General features: G+C 36.1%; 1 protein-coding gene across 2 annotated transcripts; it reads left to right on the forward strand.

Annotated features, from left to right (window-relative positions):
* Nucleotides 1-1326: 1326 nt before the first annotated feature.
* LOC134527428 (peptidyl-tRNA hydrolase 2, mitochondrial-like) lies at nt 1327-19217 on the forward strand. Of its 2 annotated transcripts, none has more exons than XM_063360103.1 (2): nt 1327-1435; nt 18566-19217. In XM_063360103.1, exon 2 carries the CDS (start codon nt 18683-18685, stop codon nt 19175-19177), a length of 495 nt encoding a protein of 164 aa, XP_063216173.1. In that variant the 5' UTR covers nt 1327-1435; nt 18566-18682; the 3' UTR covers nt 19178-19217. The 2 variants fall into 2 exon arrangements, with proteins under 2 accessions (XP_063216173.1, XP_063216174.1); XM_063360104.1 differs by lacking the exon at nt 1327-1435 and adding an exon at nt 1480-1594.
* Nucleotides 19218-20321: the final 1104 nt, after the last annotated feature.

Genomic DNA, 20321 nt, shown 5'->3' on the forward strand with positions numbered 1-20321 from the left:
AGTCGGCCAGTCCCGTAAGCGATTGTTTCTACGCGGGTGCCGTGCCCACTGGGGTGGTACACGCACCGCCACTAAACTTGGCGAAGTTTCCCTTGCGGGTTTGTGGTCCGCGCGAAGGCGCATGGCCTTAAGAAAGTTCTGTGGTTTGCGGGAGACGGCCCGTGCCGTATGCTGAAGAACGACCCTGCGCACCAGGTGTGGTGCGGGGCGTCTTTACGTTTACGCGGTCGGATTAGGTCCTGAACCATAAAAAACGGACCGGGCACGCACGGAGAGGTGAATAGAAAAAGGTTTGGTTTATGCTAAATGACTATATTTACCGGACGTTACTTGCGATGAAGACAATGGTTGTGGTCTCTCCGTGGGACGTAGGTCCGTCCCGGTCCGCGAGTCGAGTAGAACTGCGGAACTGGCATGGCGTCCGGTGGCACGTCGGCCCCTGCCGCGCCAAGCTTGACCTCATTACGTTAAAAACTAAATGACTGCGTCTGGAAGAGACTTTAAGGTCGCAAAATTCGTAATTAATTGTTTGAGGGGGAATGGGTGTGGTTCGTCTCTAGTCCACTCGGATTTAGTGTGCTTTATAATAATAATGTCTGGTTTGGCCGTTCGGCTCGGTGGCTCGCTCGTCTCGGGTGGGCCACGGCCAGGGGTGCGTTCCGTTAGCGGGAGAGTATACTGGCGGTTGCAGGTCGGGCTTAGGGATGGTCGTCGGTCGGACGACGTCAATCTGCTAGGACACATGCCCGGTCTCGAGCACGAGACCCCAGGCGACGGCAAAATATCGAATTTATAGCATATTTTTCCCGCGGCTTACTGCAAGTTTTCGATGCACGGAGTTGTTGCTATAAGCATATACAGAAAATCTGTCGACCGATCTAGAAAAATTGGACAGTTCATTTTGTAGAGCAAGCTTACAGAAAGCACATTTCTATTGCAGTGATTTTTTAATATTTTTTTTTATTTCGGGGCTAAAATGTGTTTATTTATCTAGTGTAGTGAATTATGTTGATGCTATATAAGTAAATAAATATAAATTTTTATTATTATAGGCATTATTTGAAGTTTGTTTATAACATAGTTGGTTTTAATGATACCCGTAACAAGTTAAAAAAAATTTTTTTTCCTTAGCTTATGGGAAGTTTTCTACCCACGCAGTTGAAGTTAAATGCATACGAAGAAAATTATTATTATTTGCATTTTTGTCCTTATGTATAAGTGTATAAAAATCGTTGATAAAATACTTAATTTTTATTGTTATTAAAGTTCTGTGTTTTGAAAATATTTTGGATAAATGTTTTAGTTTAGAGGATATTTCTCGGAAACCATCATGGGTGCCTACTGTGTATATTGTGTTGATGTTTCACTATTCTCATGTACATTATAGAAGTTGACTAAGGTGAAGCAACACAAATAGATGTGGTATGACGTGCTGGTATGTAATTTATTTCTAAGATATTATTATTAGTATAAATATTCAAAATAGTTTAATAAAATGCCACATAATCACACTAACAAGTCGGAAGAAGTACTAGATCCGGTGGAAGAAATGCTGAAGAAAACCGGTTGTTTGGATTTGCACTTTAAAGTGCAAGTAAGTTGGAATGCTTGTGTTCGTAAAGCCAAGCCTGTGTTACAATTTAAACATTTTGCCAAGATTGTGTCGTTTTTAAAATGATCCTCATTGCTGAATAATTACAATAATTAATCATTTATTATTCATTAATTATCTGAAGCGATTTATAATCATTTATAGGGCGTTAAGATACTTCAATAAATTTACCAGTAGTATAATATTTTAACAATTGGTTAGGTTACTATAGTTTTATTGTACGGGTGCCAAAAAAATTTTTAATTCCGTGGTAATTTTCTTACGTCGCGGCTTTCCCATAAATAATAAAATAAAATTCCGAAAATAGTTTTTTCGAACACAAACGACGTTCCTCTAATCTACCCTGGAAACAGAGTTTAAAATTTTTTACTGGTTTCTGAGAAATTATAGTTTGTAGAAAACATTAGGTAGCCTGTGCTGTAATGCCACCCTCGCCATTGTGCTTTAGCATAGCATCTTTATCCTGTGACTGTCACTATGTAAGTATGTGTATATTGTGATGCTGTGTGAGGTAAATTAAAATTTAAAAAAAAAATTTAGTCTCTGCTGTGCAGATTTTCCAGGCAGTTATAATAAAATTGCAAAAATATATTTTTTGAAAACTAAAGACATTCATGTATCTACCTGTACCCTGAAAATAGAATTTCTAAATGCCTTCTGGTTTTTGCGAAATTTACTTTTATGTGTCACATTAGATAGCCACTGCAGTGAAGCAGCTGCCGCCATGTTGTTCTTTAATTGTGTTGCCGAACCTGTGGTTTAACACATATAAGAACATACATATTTTGTATTTGGATATTGTGACCCAGTGGAAGGTAAATAAAAAAAAAAGTGAGTCCCAACTGTGCATCCAAAACCAAGCATCAACCCTTAACAGGTATTTTTTTAGCAATAGGAAGCGCGAAGCATCGACTTGTAACCTAATGTATAAAATAGAATCGTCATTACATGTATCAAACTAAATAATTCCTTTTGTACGTCAGGTTGTGTGCTATCGCACAAGTTGGCGCTTTGCGCCTCCATACTGCTAAACAAAATCCCTGTCAAGGGTTGAAGCTTGGGTTTGGATGCACAGTAGGAACTTGCATATATTTTTTTTAAACTTTTATTTACTTTCCACGAACATCACAAAATCCAAATACAAAATTTACACATACTTATTGTCACATACTCTTCTCCTGGTGTAACATAAATGTCCCCTTAAAAAAAAAACTTTGGGAGCCTGGTGGATATTTTAGTTTCAAATACAAAAAAAAAAAGTGATTTTGTCTATATATATTTGCTTCTATATTTATTTTACTTTTAATTGAGTGAACATAAACCAACAAAACATGATCTCAGTAAACATGTTAAAAAGTAACTTCACTTACATATATGTCTTGCCAAATATATCAAAATTATAACATTCAAAGTATGGGCCGGCCCTAATTAGAATATTATTATTAGGTTTCCTTTGGCATAATTTAACAGAATAAGAAACAATAATAGGTCAAAATAAACAATCCCAGAGTTTTAATTCTTTGTGCTGTAAGTAATAGTTTTAGATGTTCCAAGTCTCTTCAAAGTAGTAATCTAATTGTCACGCTATAGACTTCACTGAGAATTTGGAGGTATGGAGATTTGAAATTAGCTGGCCAAAGATGATATGTTACGGGCTACCAGGGCGCCTTAGTTGTCCTGGGTCCCCAAGGAAGGGAACGAGGATGCTGTCGTCATGCCCGCTCCAGGCTCTTGAACTCTGTCTGTGTACAAGCCCAAATCCAACATGGTCAGAACTGATTCACAGACAGTCAGTAAATGGGCAAAAATTCCCACCAAAAACGGTGATGGTCGGGGAATGAAAAGTTTGGCAAAAACTCACCAAACAGTGAGTAGCTCAAAGCAATCAGGAAGGTAGCCCGCCAGGATGCAAGGCAAAGACAAGCACCGAACACGCGCGGTTGCTTCCATAAATTAGAATAATTAGGAATTAAGCAAAGTATAACAATTTCTAATAGGTACACAGACTGACTAATTACGGGTTAAGTTAAAAATTAGGGAAAGTCTTGCTGTGTGCTGGCCGAGGATCCGAAATGGTCAGTTTGATAGCGTGGCTCCGGGTCCCTGCGTGGCGGGAGTGACTTATTTAAACAGGTGCTTGCATTTGTAAGAAAAGGGGGGGGGGGGGGGACTTCTGCTTTCGGACTGAAAGGTTCCAAAGATTTCAGAGTGGGTGGTTGAGAAATACTGGCTTCGATATCTCAACATTTCTTCTGGCGCCCGCTCGCAGCGCGACCTACTGAGGAGTTGCAGAACCGAGGAGGAATCGACTAGTGCATCTCTCGCACGAGGCTACTTCGAAAGCATGGAGCTTATGGAGGAGACTAGTGCAGCGCTCTGGTGGCTTGGAAAAGAATTACAGGACACTGCTTGTGGTGTGATTTGCCAGGGGGCAGGCTGAGTTTGACCACTGCTCGGAGGAGTTGCTAATTTCGTTCAGACCTTGAGACAGGTTACCCCTGCCCGGGGTTAAGGACCAGTCAGTGCTCTGGGCAGTGTTCCCAGGAAAACCTGCAGAAATGAGAGTGGGTGGAAACTGCGATGTCAGTGGGAATGAGGCTCTACTGACCGCGGAGACATGACTGAGGGTTTGATAAAACGACTCGTGAATGTGCCTTGAGGTGCTTGCCTCAGGAGATCTCCAAAAAAAAACAGGGCTCTAGGAAAATGCAGGGATAAGCCGTCTTGATCACGGCTCGGAGAATTACAGGGGACTGGTGTGCATTAAAGGGGGGTAAGACGAGACACATGTTGGCTCGTAAAGAAAATCAGATCACTGGGAAGGAATTGGGGAGACAAGCCTGACAAAGATTATGTTGGAGTGTGCAGAGAGCAGAAAAAGTTTAAGTTGTAGCAGCAAAATTACTGATAAATTTATGGTTCAAAATTCAAATTTAAATTGTGCCAAAAAATTCTAATTGGCGGCACATTATATATTGAGAGCCACAGAATAAAGTTGCTGTGCTAAAAAAACAATGCTGGCAACCATATCACTGTACAGACTACCTAATATATAAAAGGTGTTGATTGTACTCAAATGCATAGGTACACTAAACATAATTCAATCAAGTATAAAATCAAAAGCCAGAACTTTAATAAAATTTACCTCTTAAAGGTTAACTCAGTATAATTACACCTAGCCTGCTGCCCAACTTCTCGACATATGCCTTACTAATATTGATCTGTGTTTGGTTACTAAAGCTCTCAATCCTCTAGTTAGAGAAGATATATTTTATCCTGCTGTGGAGATAAACCTTCAATTAGACGTAGTTACATAATGAAAATGCATCATCCTCATTTATAAACTACAAGATCGCTGACTATCTTGGACTTCAACAACGCTCTCAGAGACCATGACTGGTCGGTCATCTATAACACTAGAGACATTAAAATTATGATTGATCATTTAACTTACACAATGAAAAATCTCATTAAATTGTGATGAAAATGACTAAATATCCATATTGGTATTCAATACAACTAATTAAGTTTCTAAAACTGAAAAGGCATTATTATCAGAAGTTATATAAGTGCAATATGAATCCTCACTAGTATTCATTATTCTCTCAATAATGAAACTAAGTCACCTCTATTTAAAGTTAAAAACAACTGGCTTTGTAATATTAACAAAAAAATTTTGGAATTACGTTAAAATTATGAGAAAGGGCTATGATCAAAATTTTTCACTTAAAAATAACTAGGTTACATATAACAATGTACCAATTGTTAATAGTTTTGCTGAATGTTTCTCTAGCAACTATGTTATTCCAAATAGAAACATTAACCAACCTATTTATAACTTCTAATTATAGTACGGTAGCTGTATCTTTTCTATGGCTAATTTATCAATGAGTCTTAGTTCTATGAAGTATTAAAACATTAAAATCCATATTGTCTACAGGTTCTGATAACATTCCAAATTTTATTATAAAAGGATGCTCCTTACTCTTTGCCCCTCATCTGCAGCAAATATTTAATATCAGTATTGCAAATGGAAGATAACTAAGGTCATTCCCATCCATAAAAAAAGGTAGCAAGTTAAATGTTTCGAACTACAGGCGAGTCATTCCATATCAAATCAACCAATGAAAAATTAATTTAGTAACTTCATGTTTCAGATATATATGATTTTTTTTTTTTTTGTATTTTGATAATAAGAACTTAATACATTATAAATCCATTTTTTTTTTAATTTATATCTTGAGTAGTTTTTTTGTATTAAATTTTCGAAAAATGCCAAACTAGCCAATTTTAGCAATGTTTTGGATCACTCAAATACTTGTAGGTTTCCAACCAATAGTGCTAGAAGGCTGTTTGACAGCTAATTTTAAAGGTCATTGAATGGGCTTCAATTTAATATGTAACATGACCAACTTCAGAAAAAAAATTTAAATTGTTAAATTTAAATTGTTAAATTGTTAAATTTAAATTGTTAAATTGTTTTCAAAATTTTTAATATTGAATTTCTAAAAAACACTATTTTCGATTTTTTTTAAAAAAAAAGTATATTATTCCTACATATATTGGTTAGATTTGTGCCAAATTTCAAGGTGGAGAATCGATGGGATCATGAGTAAATAAAAATGAGAAGTTTAGTAGATGCTTAAGGGGGCATGGTAGATAAATAAATGCTTTAAGCGTCAGTTGGACGTTATAGTTTTTTGGAAGACAACTTTGAAAAACTGCAAAACAACAATCCTACATAATGTTATTTGCCAACTTTATTGGCAGACGTCCCAAAATGACAATTTTCGAGCGTTGTGTCTTCCGCAGCAATTAAATGTTCGAAATTACAGAGGCAGAAGTTTTGTTTTCAAGTAACCTTCAGTTTTTAATTAATGCATTTAGCTCTGGTTTAGATACCATGCCGCCTTAAGAAATAGTTGCAGCAAGGAACAGTAGCATAATTTTACATCAAATTTTGACTTAGTAAAGTATTCAAATTTTATTGTTATAGACTAAAAAAATTTTACAAATTATAAAATACGGATAACAAATCTTACCTTACATTCATCAAGTGTTCTTTGATTAAACATTTGATCAATATGATAATACAAAGCAAGTGATCTTGCTGAACAGATGTAGCCTAAGTTCAAAGCACATGATCTTGCTGAAAGGATGTAGCTTAAGTTATAACTGACAAAACATATAATTGCTCATGAAAAAATCTGTTTAGTATATACTTAATTATTTATTTACAGTTTTCACTTAGGTTGTGGCATACTTCGTTCAAGCAGGCGTGATGTCTCTACAATCTCTTCTTTAGTGAGTGTATAAGTTCTCCCAGTTGCTGTACAAGGTTCAACCTTTTTAAGAAGATCTTCAGTTCTAATGTCTAGTATATCAGCTCTTGGTGTTGGATAAAAAAAGGAAGCAGCAGGTCCTTTGGGATGTAAAAAACTGACTTTAACTTCATTATTCTCATTATTTTTTGGCAATAAACATGCAAGCCACCAAAAGTTATCATATTTCACAGTAACATGTTTTGTCAGTTATAACTTAGGCTACATCCTTTCAGCAAGATCATGTGCTTTGAACTTAGGCTACATCTGTTCAGCAAGATCACTTGCTTTGTATTATCATATTGATCAAATATTTAATCAAAGAACACTGGATGAATGTAAGGTAAGATTTGTTATCCGTATTTTATAATTTGTAAACAAATTTTTAGTCTATAACAATAAAATTTGAATACTTTACTAAGTCAAAATTTGATGTAAAATTATGCTACAGTTCCTTGCTGCAACTATTTCTTAAGGCGGCATGGTATCTAAACCAGAGCTAAATTCATTAATTAAAAACTGAAGGTTACTTGAAAACAAAACTTCTGCCTCAGTAATTTCGAACATTTAATTGCTGCGGAAGACACAACGCTCGAAAATTGTCATTTTGGGACGTCTGCCAATAAAGTTGGCAAATAACATTATGTAGGATTGTTGTTTTGCAGTTTTTCAAAGTTGTCTTCCAAAAACCTATAACGTCGAACTGACGCTTAAAGCATTTATTTATCTACCATGCCCCCTTAAGCATCTACTAAACTTCTCATTTTTATTTACTCATGATCCCATCGATTCTCCACCTTGAAATTTGGCACAAATCTAACCAATATATGTAGGAATAACATACTTTTTTTTTAAAAAAATCAAAAATGGTGTTTTTTAGAAATTCAATATTAAAAATTTTGAAAACAATTTAAATAATTTTTTTTTTTCTGAAGTTGGTCATGTTACATATCAAATTGAAGCCCATTCAATGACCTTTAAAATTAGCTGTCAAACAGCCTTCTAGCACTATTGGTTGGAAACCTACAAGTATTTGAGTGATCCAAAACATTGCTAAAATTGGCTATTTTTGAAATTTTCAAAAATTTATACAAAAAAAACATGAATATCTAAGGTGTAGGAGTTAGGCCTCTGGTTGATTTAATATGGAATGACCCAGGCCTATCTCTCTACTAAATGGTTTTGCTAAAGTCTTTGACAATAACATTATGATTTTAACTTAAAAAACAGATTAACTGACTCTCAATGTGGCTTTAGAACTGGTAAAACAACCATGAAAAATTTAGTCTATTTTCTTAACCCTATTTATTCTGAAGTAATTACACATGGTCAAGTTGATGCTTGTTATTTTGATTTAGCTAAAGCTTTCGACACGCTCAACCACCAAATTCTCCTTTTCTCCTTACTAAATGTTCTAATTTTGGCATAAGTGAAAAATACATAACCCGGTTAACGAGCTATCTGAATAACAGAAAATTTTATGTATCTATACAGAATACAATTTCGGATCTTATTGGGTTTCTTCTGGCATTCCTCAAGGTGGTACCTTATCTCCTCTACTGTTTAACTTTTACATTGATGATATGTCAGGGTTAAGAACTGCTGGCACACTCTTTGTAGATGACCTAAAAATTTGGTCTTATCATGACATTTATCTACCCGATGTGATATTACAGGAATTGTTGACTGGTGTAACCTTCAGTAATAAAAAAAAAACACAGTTGCTAACTTCACCAGAATAACCATCCTATTGAGTGTGGATACAAATTAGAAAATTCACCCATTTTAAAATCACATGTTAAAGATCTCTGCATTTTACTGGAGGGGGGGGGGGGAGGGGGGAAGTAACAACTATTTTTTGATCTTCATATAGAATCCCTTAAATCTTATTCTAACAAAATTCTCAGTCTCTTAAAATTTATTACCTTAACACCTCAAATTTGGATTCCATCCTATTCTTCTACATAGCTTTTTAGTAAGATCTAAACTCAAATATGGTTTGATGATTTGGAACAGCATCAACAACACTGATAGTGAAAAACTCAGTAGGGTTCAGTTCAATTAAAATTATCTAATTTCATTAACCAAAAATTAAACAATGGCAACCACTTTGATCTAAATTCTCATTTAGGTTCCCTTTTAACTAGAAGAAAGATTTTAGATACCAGTACTACATTTGTTAATAATTGCCATACTTAGTTCCAACCTAAATTGTTATACGTATTAAAATATTTGACTATCATATCAACTACCTATATCATTTGAATTATTTAATGAACATAACAAAGGTTGATATTGATTGTTAAAAGAAGGTATTTTTATACCTGTATTTTCAATAAGATAATCACAGGATAGATTATTTTCATATGATTTCTTTACAAATAAACCATCAAAAGTATGACAACAGGGTGTCAAGATGAGAGTGTAAATCTAGATTATTATTGAAATTTTTATGAGTTAAAAACTTAATTAATTTTTTAGAATTATTTAATTTTTTTTGTTATCAGTTTTGCCAATTGTATTCTATATAATTGATCCATATTTGAGTTTTGTTTTAATTAATGTTATATATAGACTGAGACAGGCATCAGTATTAAAAGCATTGAATTTAATAAATTTAAGAGTTCTATCCAGATCAGATAACATAAATTGAAAATGATACTAAATAATAATTTAGAGTTTAGCATAATTTCAAGATCTCTAATGAAATTGGCCCTCTTTATAGGTAATTTGATTTAACAGTTTGTAATTGAAAATAATAGGATGGTATTTTTTAGTGTAAGTTATGGTAGTTGTCTTATTGTAGTTGGCAGTAAGTGACTGTCATTGATAGAGAAAATAGATTTAAAATTGGGAGATCATCTGCGAATAAAACCCAGAAGAATGGTTGAGCTCATTAGTGATATCATTAAGGGGAAACAGAGTTCCACATTGAGGAACACTTAAGCAAGCATGAAATGAATTGGAATAAAAATTGTTAATCATAAAATAAAACTTTTTATCCTTAAGTTACTAGAAAACCAGTTTAGATATTTATCAATTGGCCAAAAGTTGGATAGTATACAAAGTAATAAGTTGTGGTTGACAGTATCAAATGCTTTTGCCAGATCAAAATATCAAGAATCCACCTGACCTTGTGAAATAACTTTAGCATAAATAGGATTTAGAAAATTAAGTATATTAGTAATCATAGTTTGGCCACTTCGAAAGCCATGTGAACTATTATAAAGTTTATTTTTGACATTGAATTCAAGAACTTTGTAAATAATTTTGTCAAACACTTTAGCAAATGTGATTAAGATAGATATAGGCGTATAATTACTAACATTCAATATGCTACCTTTCTTGTGTTTCGGAATAACTTTAGACTGTTTTCCAACTTTAAGGGTAGATACCACTGTTTATAATGTAATTAAAAATAAATGTAAGAATAGGAACAAGAAGGTGCGAAGAACCTTTAATAATGAAATTAGGAATACCATCAGATGGTAAAGAGATGTGGTTATTTAATGAAGATACGCAAACACGAGAAATATTTATTTGCTATAATGAGAGGCTCATTAGTAACTATCATTTATCTTTAAGGAAAGTTGATTTTGATAATCTGTCTCATAATTTTTACATATTGTACTGTAACATTATATGTTTCTCGCCCAGATTACATAATAATTTATTTTAATTGATATTTATTTGTTCTATGTAAATAATTTTATTACTTGAAAACTGTTTATATTTTAATGTGTATATCTATGTATTTGATACTCTATGGACAGAAATGAACGTTTGAAACAAACAATTGCAAAGACCCCTCTAAGGAGCTATTGAAAATTTAACGGTAAATGGTTAATTTGACACCGTTGTTATTTAATGAGAAATGTTAATCCAATATTTATTTATTTGAATTTAATGAAAGAGTTTGTGTTCCGCGCTATTGTTCCGCGCAGACTTAAAATAATGTAACTGTTTTTAGTTCTCGGCCAATCGGGAGCCGTAGTTTAAAATCGTACACACATTGTTAAGAGAACTTAATTTAAGAAGTTTTAGAGAGAATGAAATGGCCTGCTAATGAAAGAACTCCTACAAGACGTCGACGAATAATAATCCTGAAATATAGCTAGAATAAAAAAGAGAGGCATCGGCACTAAAGGATGATAGAATTGTATTGTTAGGACGTAAATAAGTATTAATAGGGCTTTATCTAAAAAGATAAAGTTAATAGGAGTGAAAAATATACGTGAGTAAGAAATGTTAGTCAGTTACTCCATTTCGCTAGTAATCACGTATCTCATCTACACATCGTTATTTTTGCGGCCTAATTACAAAATAAACATTGATGAACTGAACTATTGTAGATTTTAACTACGAGAATTTAACTTGATACTTTATTTTCCACACAACTGCCATCACCCAGTGGTCTGATGAGAGAGAGCATCAGAGCTCTACCGACCTAAGTCATTTTATCTCTCCGAGGTAAAAACTTATATGAACTGTAAGTATAAACTGAACCTGTGTGAGAGATTTTTGTACCCGAACCAAAGAGACATTTGTTTAGTAAAAGAATGTGCGCATTGTCACCCCAGTCATTTAATATTTATATGTGTTCTGCAGTGCCAACAAATGGTTAGGAATTTTTGAAAGTAACAAATAATATTATTATTATTAAAATAAACCTGATATATTCACGTTACTAAATAATTAAAATTACTAGTGTGTTTTATATGTTATTATAAGTTACCTATCACAACTGTATCCATACCTATGAATATAATTTAATTACCTAACATACACAAATTGATTTTATCTAAGCACAGGCCCTCTGCATAGAGGTTAACCTACAATATTGTCAAAACATTTTAGAGTTATGTTTTATTTGGTTTAAACATTTTGAAGCCAAGCAGAGAGAAGTTTAGACTCTTTACGATAATGAGAGGACATAGTACTGTTACGAACATAAGCAGGGCTGCGGCGCACAGGTGACATCACATGGCCGCCGCAACATCAGATGTGCCGCGCAGATTACAAGGGTAGCCGCTTTCCCCCCTCCTTCCCTCCACTCCCCACGTGACGCCCTGCCTTTGACACATAACTGAAACCTGACAGCTGGGGAGTCTCGCATGCCACCTGGCAGCTGCCGACGCGTGTCTAGAGATTTCTTGCGTTGGGTCAGCACGGAATGACGCGACTGGCCCCAGCCACGCTCGTGAATTCTAGAAGGGCGCCTGGGCCTATATATAAGCCCAGGACGCCAGCCTCCAGTCAGTTCAGCAGGGAGTTTTCCTGCGGCCGAGTTTCCGGGGTGATAGTGCCGTGGGTGCGACAGAGCGGCAAAGTCCTTGGATGAAGGTTCCAGGGCAGGGAGTCAGTCAGTTCAGTGGAGTCGGGAGTTTTCCCACGGCGGAGTTTCCGGGCGATAGAGCGGCGAAGTCCCTGGTTGAAGGTTCCAGGGCGGAGAGTTCATTTCCGGGAGATAGTGTCGCGGGCGCGGCGGAGTTCCGAGCGAAGCGTCGAATGGATCCTCGGCGAAGGGTAGTGCAACGGCGGCGGCAGAGTGCTGCGACGGGAGTACCGCGACGGAGGTCCACGAGGGCTGCTGCGGCGAGAGTTGTGCCAGAGGTGTGGCCCAGCGAGGTGTGCGGTGTGTAAGAACCGAGTGACTGGGGAAGCAACATTTTTAAGTGTAATTAATTATTAGGCATTTTAGAAGATTCTTTGATGGTGATATGAATATTCGCGATAAATAAAACTGTGTAGTGATTAAATCTTTATAAGGGCTCTCCTTTACGAACCCAGTAGTTTTTCCCACACAATAATAATTTTTTTATTAATCGTAACAGTATAATAAAATGTGTTCCCATTGCATTTATATAATTTATGAAAAAAATTTTTGGGTTTCAATTTCATTATAAGTAATTTGGAATACAAATGTGAATACGATTATGTCTTATTCGTAGTAAATGGTATGTAAAAATTAATGTAATTAATATAATTAATATAGTTGAGGTAAGATAGTCTGCCATGCTGTTTACATCACTAAAATTATAAATATGACATCATGCTTTTTAATGTCATTATATAAGCTAAGGAAATCACCATTCTTGTAATTTCTGAATGTATATGAAATTTTTTCTTTATTAAATATTAAATCTAATTTAATGTTTACGTTTAAAGCAGAATGAGGCAAGTCTTCTTTGACTAATAGGTCCAGAGCTTTAGTAACTGCACATTGCAGGAAATTAGAAAAGCAAAGATCCGAAAGGTGATTAGAAGCCAACAAATCATTAAATTGTGATAAACTGAGACCAGAGATGAAGTTAATCAATGCCTGAGTTTTTGCCGAATGCCTGAATGTTATATTAGATATCTAAATTTTTCTAGTCCACACCAGGCACATTGAAGTCAACCATAATTAATATATTTTCATGAGAGTTCAAAAACTTATCTTCAAGATTTTCAAAGTAGGCAAGATAGGTTGCAGATGTTGTATTAGGGGGAATGTAAATGTTTCCGAGCATTAGAGAATCCGTTGGAGATAGTTTAATTTCAACGTAGACAGCCTCAACTCCAGAGAAATCGTAAGCATTCTTTGGCAAGACTGTTTTGAATTTATGTTTGTTAATAGAAATCAAAGCACCACTACCTTTTTCCTTCAATGTTAGAACAGGATCTCTATCGGATCTAAAGATATAGTAATTGTCATTAAAGTACTGTGAGTTAATACTATTGTTACTAACCATGTCTCAGTGAGACAAATTATGGTGTGATCAGATTTTGATAAATTGTTATTAAATTCTAATGCTTTTGTTCTGAGTCCTCTGACATGCTGATAAAGTAAAGCCACTGAACACCTACATGCCTGACTGAGGGCATTAAGTTGCTCCTCCAGGCATCAGATATGAAGATTGCTCTTTAGAATCTCTAGTATAAGAACTGGAGTCTTCAGTTTATTGTTGATATTAAGAGATAACTGTTAGTCGTAGACATTTTTCATTATCTGAACATAATTCCACATTTTTTTAGGTTATTTTATTGTTATTATTAATATTCTGGAGCCAAAATTTGTTGTCTCTTGTAATACGTTATTTGGCCTCAATACGTGTTTGGTAAAATAGGGCATAATAAGTTTGGTTCAAATTTTGTTTGTATAATTTGTGGCAAGGTTTTTTTTTTCAAAGTGGTAATTAGTTTTTTCAAGTACCAGTGTGGATATTTTTTTGAAATTTTAGTGGATAATGGTATATAATAATTGATTATATTAGTTAGGTAATCAGCCATAGAATTTATATTTCTGAGTTTGTCAAATATCCGACCAGTCGTGATCCTTGATGGCATTATAAAGACCTAGATGGGCACCCTTTTAATAATTTCTATAAGAAAAATTAGTTGAATTTGCAAAGCTGACAATATCAAGTTTAATGTTGATAAGTAAGGATGGATGAAACATGTCTTCTTTGACTAGTGGATCAGTGGCCTTATGCACAGAGACAAGTTAGTGAAGCGTAGGTCCAAAAGATTATTTGAGGGTTGAACAAAGTTATATTGAGAGAGACCTGCTCTAGAAATTACAGTAATTAGAGCTTGAGCTTTGGTTTTCACAGTTTTTCGAGAAATATTACAAGTAAGCTTGTTGACCCACTCCACGCCGGTAAAGAATAGTCACCTGTTATAAGAATATCATCATGAATATTTGCAAATTTGGCAGTTAAACACTCAGAGTAGGAATTGTAAATTAAGGTGGGGTTTGAGGGGGATTATAAATGTTCCCAAGTGTTAAAAAATTTAGAGAGTGCAATATTTATTTTGTACTGGACTGCTTCAATACCTTGATAGATTTTTTAATGATTTTAATCAATGAATCTGTTTGATTTTTCCATTGATTTAAAACAGTATGCTATTAAGAATTAACAGATTTCTCTGAAAAGCAACTCTACAAGTAGAATTTGTCTCAAGAGTGTTAAATTTGGCAATTGTATTCCTCCTAAATTCATTGGTTGTAAAATATTTTAAAATAAAAAAAAATAAACCTGTGTCAATGCTGGTGAAATATGCCTGTTTGAATCATTAACAACACTCAAAACATTTTAAATATTAGCTGTTATTTTTCCTTCTCTGAGAGAATTTTAAGTTAAGGAGCTTTTTTTTAAAAATAAAAATTTATTCCTGCAGGAGCAGGTTTAACAGTGAGATCCCTCCCTCCTCCCAATTCCACTATTTAAAATAGAAAGTAGGTCTAACTCTGCCTCATGAAGCTCGAGAGGCATGAGTAGAGAGGGCATACCCACCTTTTTGCAGCATTATTTGTTTATACAGTAAAACCTTTTTGTTGCGACCTCATTTATTGCGACCACCTCTCTATTACAACCCGATTTCGAGGAACCGTGAAAAAATTGCCGTAAATCCAAAAAAATATGACAGAAAATAAGTTTCTTGTGGTGAGTAGCGTGTTACTGCGTTTCTCTTGCCGAGTGCTTCCTGTCGACCGCTGTCAGCACTTAACAACCCCCATTCCACGTCTCTTTGCCGGCAGGGTGCAGATAAAGGTTTTTGTGGCAACGTGTTTACGTTTAGCTTTTTGCTAGTGTCTAGTGTGGTACGCAGTTAAGGCAAAGCTACCTGCTGGATTTCTCTTGATTTTGATTACTATCGGTTGGCAATACACAGCGACCGACTAGATGCACGCCCGCCTCGACTTGTTTTAACTGCCGCAGCGATGTTTATTTTGACAGCTCAAGCAATTATCTTTTCCCGTGGGTTGATAGAAAAAGGTCGCTTCACCCAGCATAAAAAAAAAAGGCTACGCCACTTATTCCCCGCGCAGGAAACACACTGGCTGCCATCTGTCTACCCCGCATTTATCTTAATTCTAACATTCCACGTCTCACCTCTCGCGCGAGCAATAACTAGGGCCACGATTATATGGTGAATTGCAAAATCGCGAAATTTTCCGCGAATTTATATGGAAAATGCGAAAAAAGCGATTTTTAAGAAAAACTGCTAAATAACACCGAAATTACACAATACAAGTCTCTTATATTTTAATGTGAAAAGCTTGATAGGCAAGACTTGCCCGGGTCCTGGTTGATAAGCTGGAAAAATTTCCTGCCTTGCATTTCTACATAATTCCTCTAATCAGCTTTAGGGCGCCGTCTGGTCAGCGTGTGTGTTAGTGAAGCGGGATGATAAGAGCGACGCTCAATGGTAGTTCTAGCACGGTAAAACCTCTAAGTGCAAGGCTCTGAACTGGCGCGCAGTCATCTCGTTCCCGTCAGATAACTGTGAAATTTGAGCGGTGACCGTAACATTATATGGCGGAAAAATAAAAATAAAGGTGTAATGCATTTCCCTATGATACTTTCAAGAAATTTGTAACGGGTTTTTTACACCTAAAACTTCGAAAACATTCCTTTAGCCATTTTATCTCAATAGAACCAGTTGGGCATTAACAAATTCTTAAATGCTTTTCGTAAACAGACTCCAGTCGGATATCTAGTGTAGTTTGGAAAACGCGTAGGTTTTTCGTGGCTGTGCGCGGCACACGACTGTAGTTTACATGCATCACGCGCCGAGAATGTTGTCCGGCAGGAAGGGCGAGTATAGTTCATTTGCTGCAAAAATGAATACTTTTACGGCCCTGCTAAATTTTTCCATTAAAGAAATTTTGAAGTTTCAGTGATTTTCCAGCAGAAATAATGTTGTTTCAAATTGTCGCGGGGACCCTTAAAAATTTTTCATTTTACCAGAAATGGACTATACAAACCTTGCTTTCGTCGCATGCAGTTTGGAGAAGGGGAGGAAGGATGTTGACAGTTTCACATGCCAAAGGACGTTGAGGGAGGAGGGGGAGAGAGACACGATGGTTTGTATGCCTGGGAGGGATGAACCTTGAAGTCTGGACAAGGGAAGGAGGTAAGCCGTATGACGTCATGCATCCGCCGCCTGTGCTGCCGCCAGCCTGTCTAGACGATATTCCCGCGCTCCCACTTACGTTGCACAAGCTACTGCTGCCGTATTTTTAAAGGAAATGTCCCATTATTTTTTTGTTATTCTTACATGAACATTATTGGAAGTTTTAAAGCCGACACAAAAATACGCTGTGTGTTAAAATTAGCAGATTTTAATGATCTTTCATTTCGTTTTTTTTTTCTTCTTCTGATTTTCACATTTTGGTCAAAATGTCCAATTTTTTGACGGTTCCCGAGAATGTATTCGTAAAATCACTGCTTCGTTAAATCCGGGGTTCGTGACATTGGGGTTCTAGTGTATTTAACTACGGCAAGCAGAAAACGTACATGTAAACTAACCAGTAAAAATAAACTGTATATTGACATATTTTCTTTAAAGGTGGCCTGTAGGGCGACGGACTTGTCATGAAGGTTGAAGTGGGTTTAAAGCAAAGCCGTCTAGCATTGTGAGTGACAGCATCCTGCCATTGTACGGCTGGTTTTTAGTTTTTAGCGAGTAGCGGTTTTAGGGGGGGGGGGGGGTTTGAAATGAACTGAAAATTTCGGAAAACATCTATTACAACCCCCTCTCTATTACGACCCTATTCCTGGGAACCGTGAGGGGTCGTTGCAGAGAGGTTTGACTGTATTTTCGGACAATTAGACAATCATTGCTCATTAAGGCATTAGCCTGTGTGTCCTTACCCTGATGTTGACTTAACACCACCCTTTTCCCTGCAATAAACTAAATCTTGTACAGATGCAGGGCTAGGTTGTTATTGCAATTAAGCCTTCCACTGGAAATTACTTTTATTTCTCATGGACCAAATTAATATAAAATTTCAATGATATGATAGTCCCCTGAGCAGAACAAGTAGGAAAAAAATTCATTTCCCCACTTACTGTTATGTAGGCAGCAAAAGAGGGAAGTTATCTGTTAACAAATAGGCCTACCATAAAATACATTTTTATTTATATATTACTAATTCTAATTAATTAACTTTTAAATCAGCCATCTTGATTTAGGAAGCCTTGTAGCTTGGCTCTGGCAACCTTATTTTTGACATTAAATATAAATAGTTTTGACTGTCCACTTAAATCATTTCAAAATTATCTGTGAAAAAATATTGACTTGCTTACATAGAAAGTAGGCATGCTCCTGTTATTATTAGATCTATTTACTCTTATTTTTATTTCATTTAGTTAGTCCCCCTTGATTTTAGGAAAATTTTATTAAAATGGTCCAAAAAAGTTTTTGAATTATTTAAAAAGATATTTTTATGTCTTTTATAAACTAATTATGCTTAATTAAATTGTTATAGATTAAAACTTTTTAAAGAATCGATGCTCGCAAAGATTTAAGTAACTTGCCCTATGCAAGTACAGCCTATCACCGCTCAACAATAAGTTTGGTATCAAAAATATATTAAGTATTTTAAAATATGAATGCTGAACTCTACATGACACATGACACCTACACATTAAAATTATGTGTGTCTCTCTGTGTGTGTCTGTGTCTGTCTGTGTGTCTCGATGTGTCTGTCTCTCTCTCTGTCTCTTACATAGAGGCCTGTTCAGAAAAGTTTATGTTTACCGCCAGAGTCAGTACCGTGTACAATGAGGTACACGGGAACCCTATTACGTGCAGTATTTAGCATCGGTCTTGTGGTAAGATGAGTATTTGTTGGTTGCAGAAGTGCATTGCTGAGACCCAGGACTGGAGGCAGTGTCAGCTGCAGGTGAAAGACTTCCGTGCATGCATGGAGAAGAACAAGAAGAACCACTGATACTGACTATAACCGAGGTGTGAGATGGAGGGCTCTGGAACCCTGGTGAACGGCGCGTGGTTCGCGACAGGCGTGGCTTGTGGCGTGATGCTGCGCTGGGTGGCCGGCCGGTGGAGGAAGTCCCCGGGACTGAGTGTGCCCCCGCCAAGGAAGGCCAGAGGGAACTTCAAGATGGTGTTCGTGGTGCGCACGGACTTGGGCATGGGCAAGGGGAAGATAGCGGCACAGTGCGCTCATGCAGCGGTCGACTGCTACCGGCTGGCCCTGCGCGACCGTGAGGGGGTGCTGAGGGCCTGGGAGGGTCAGGGCATGCCCAAGGTGACGCTCAAGTGCACCGGTGAGGGGGAGGAGGAGATACACGAGCTGAAGGTGCTGGCCAGGTCACTGGGACTCACGGCGTGCACCATCCGGGATGCCGGCCGCACCCAGGTTGAGTCTGGCTCGCTCACCGTGCTTGGGATAGGCCCCGGTGAGATTTCCGCCATCGACCAGGTCACCGGCCATCTCAAACTCCTCTGATGACCATTTGTGGGAAAATATATACTCTCTAGTTATGCAAGTGATGTGTTCTATTTATTTCCCAATGATTACATAGTTTAGTATGAAAGTTGAGAATATGAAGCTTATGAAGTGGCATATGTTTAGTTGAGAACAAATAACGAGAGCTAGGCAGAATAAGGAATTTTGGTTTGGGAAAATTTTGCAGGGGATGGGATTGGGAATTATTTGAGGTTACAAATTTCAATAATTTCCATACTATCTTAAAGGAAAATTATTGTTTTTATTGTGGAGGCCCAAATTTAATAATTATTTATTGATAGAGGCAGGTAATTTTCAAAGATCGCAAAATAAAATGAAATAAGGCAAACTTCATTTAATTTTATAATATCCACAAAATTCAAACAAATAAGGCTAATAGTGGAATGGTGATAAAATTAGCTTACATTTATGCATTGAGCTCAAATTATTCACTTGTTTTAGTTATTCATGACAGTCATGTACCCATTCAGTAATATTACAAACATGTTTACAACAAAATTCCACTCGATTCTGGTACTTATATATGTTTACATTTGTTTGTGTAGCTTTCAAGGCACTAGTTGCAACGTTTATAGTGTCATGGATAAATGCAGTAAGTAAGCTACTACTGTGTGAACTTGGTGGTAGATTTATTGTAACTATCAATTTAAATATCAAATTACTATGATCACTATTTATCCATAGTACAACAGTTCACAGTTCCAGTGTTTTTATTGATGTAGTCCATGGTCAAAATCAATTTTTTTTTCTTCAGATAATGGTATGAGATACTGTTACAAAACATATGTGTTTGTCACAGAATAACTCATGAACTTACATATTTAATATACAGAATTATTTATTTTGTAGTCTTATGAGTGCTAGGGATAAGACAGTTCAATGACATTGTATGTTTTATGCATCGAAAACAGAATTAGTACAGGCCAATGCTTTACACCCCTCTAGGCCTTAATGAAAATATAATTTTTGTTTTGAAACAACAATGAGTAGTTAATGTAAGTAATGTTTTTCTAGATGGAACCTACTGCATCAGAAAGTTTATAATTGTATTATGAATTAAGTAATTGTATTACCTAGTTTTGCATTTATATCATCACACACAGATGATTTTTGTTTATGGTAA

This window comes from Bacillus rossius, chromosome 1, assembly GCF_032445375.1.
Source record: "Bacillus rossius redtenbacheri isolate Brsri chromosome 1, Brsri_v3, whole genome shotgun sequence".
Classification (NCBI taxonomy): domain Eukaryota; kingdom Metazoa; phylum Arthropoda; class Insecta; order Phasmatodea; family Bacillidae; genus Bacillus; species Bacillus rossius.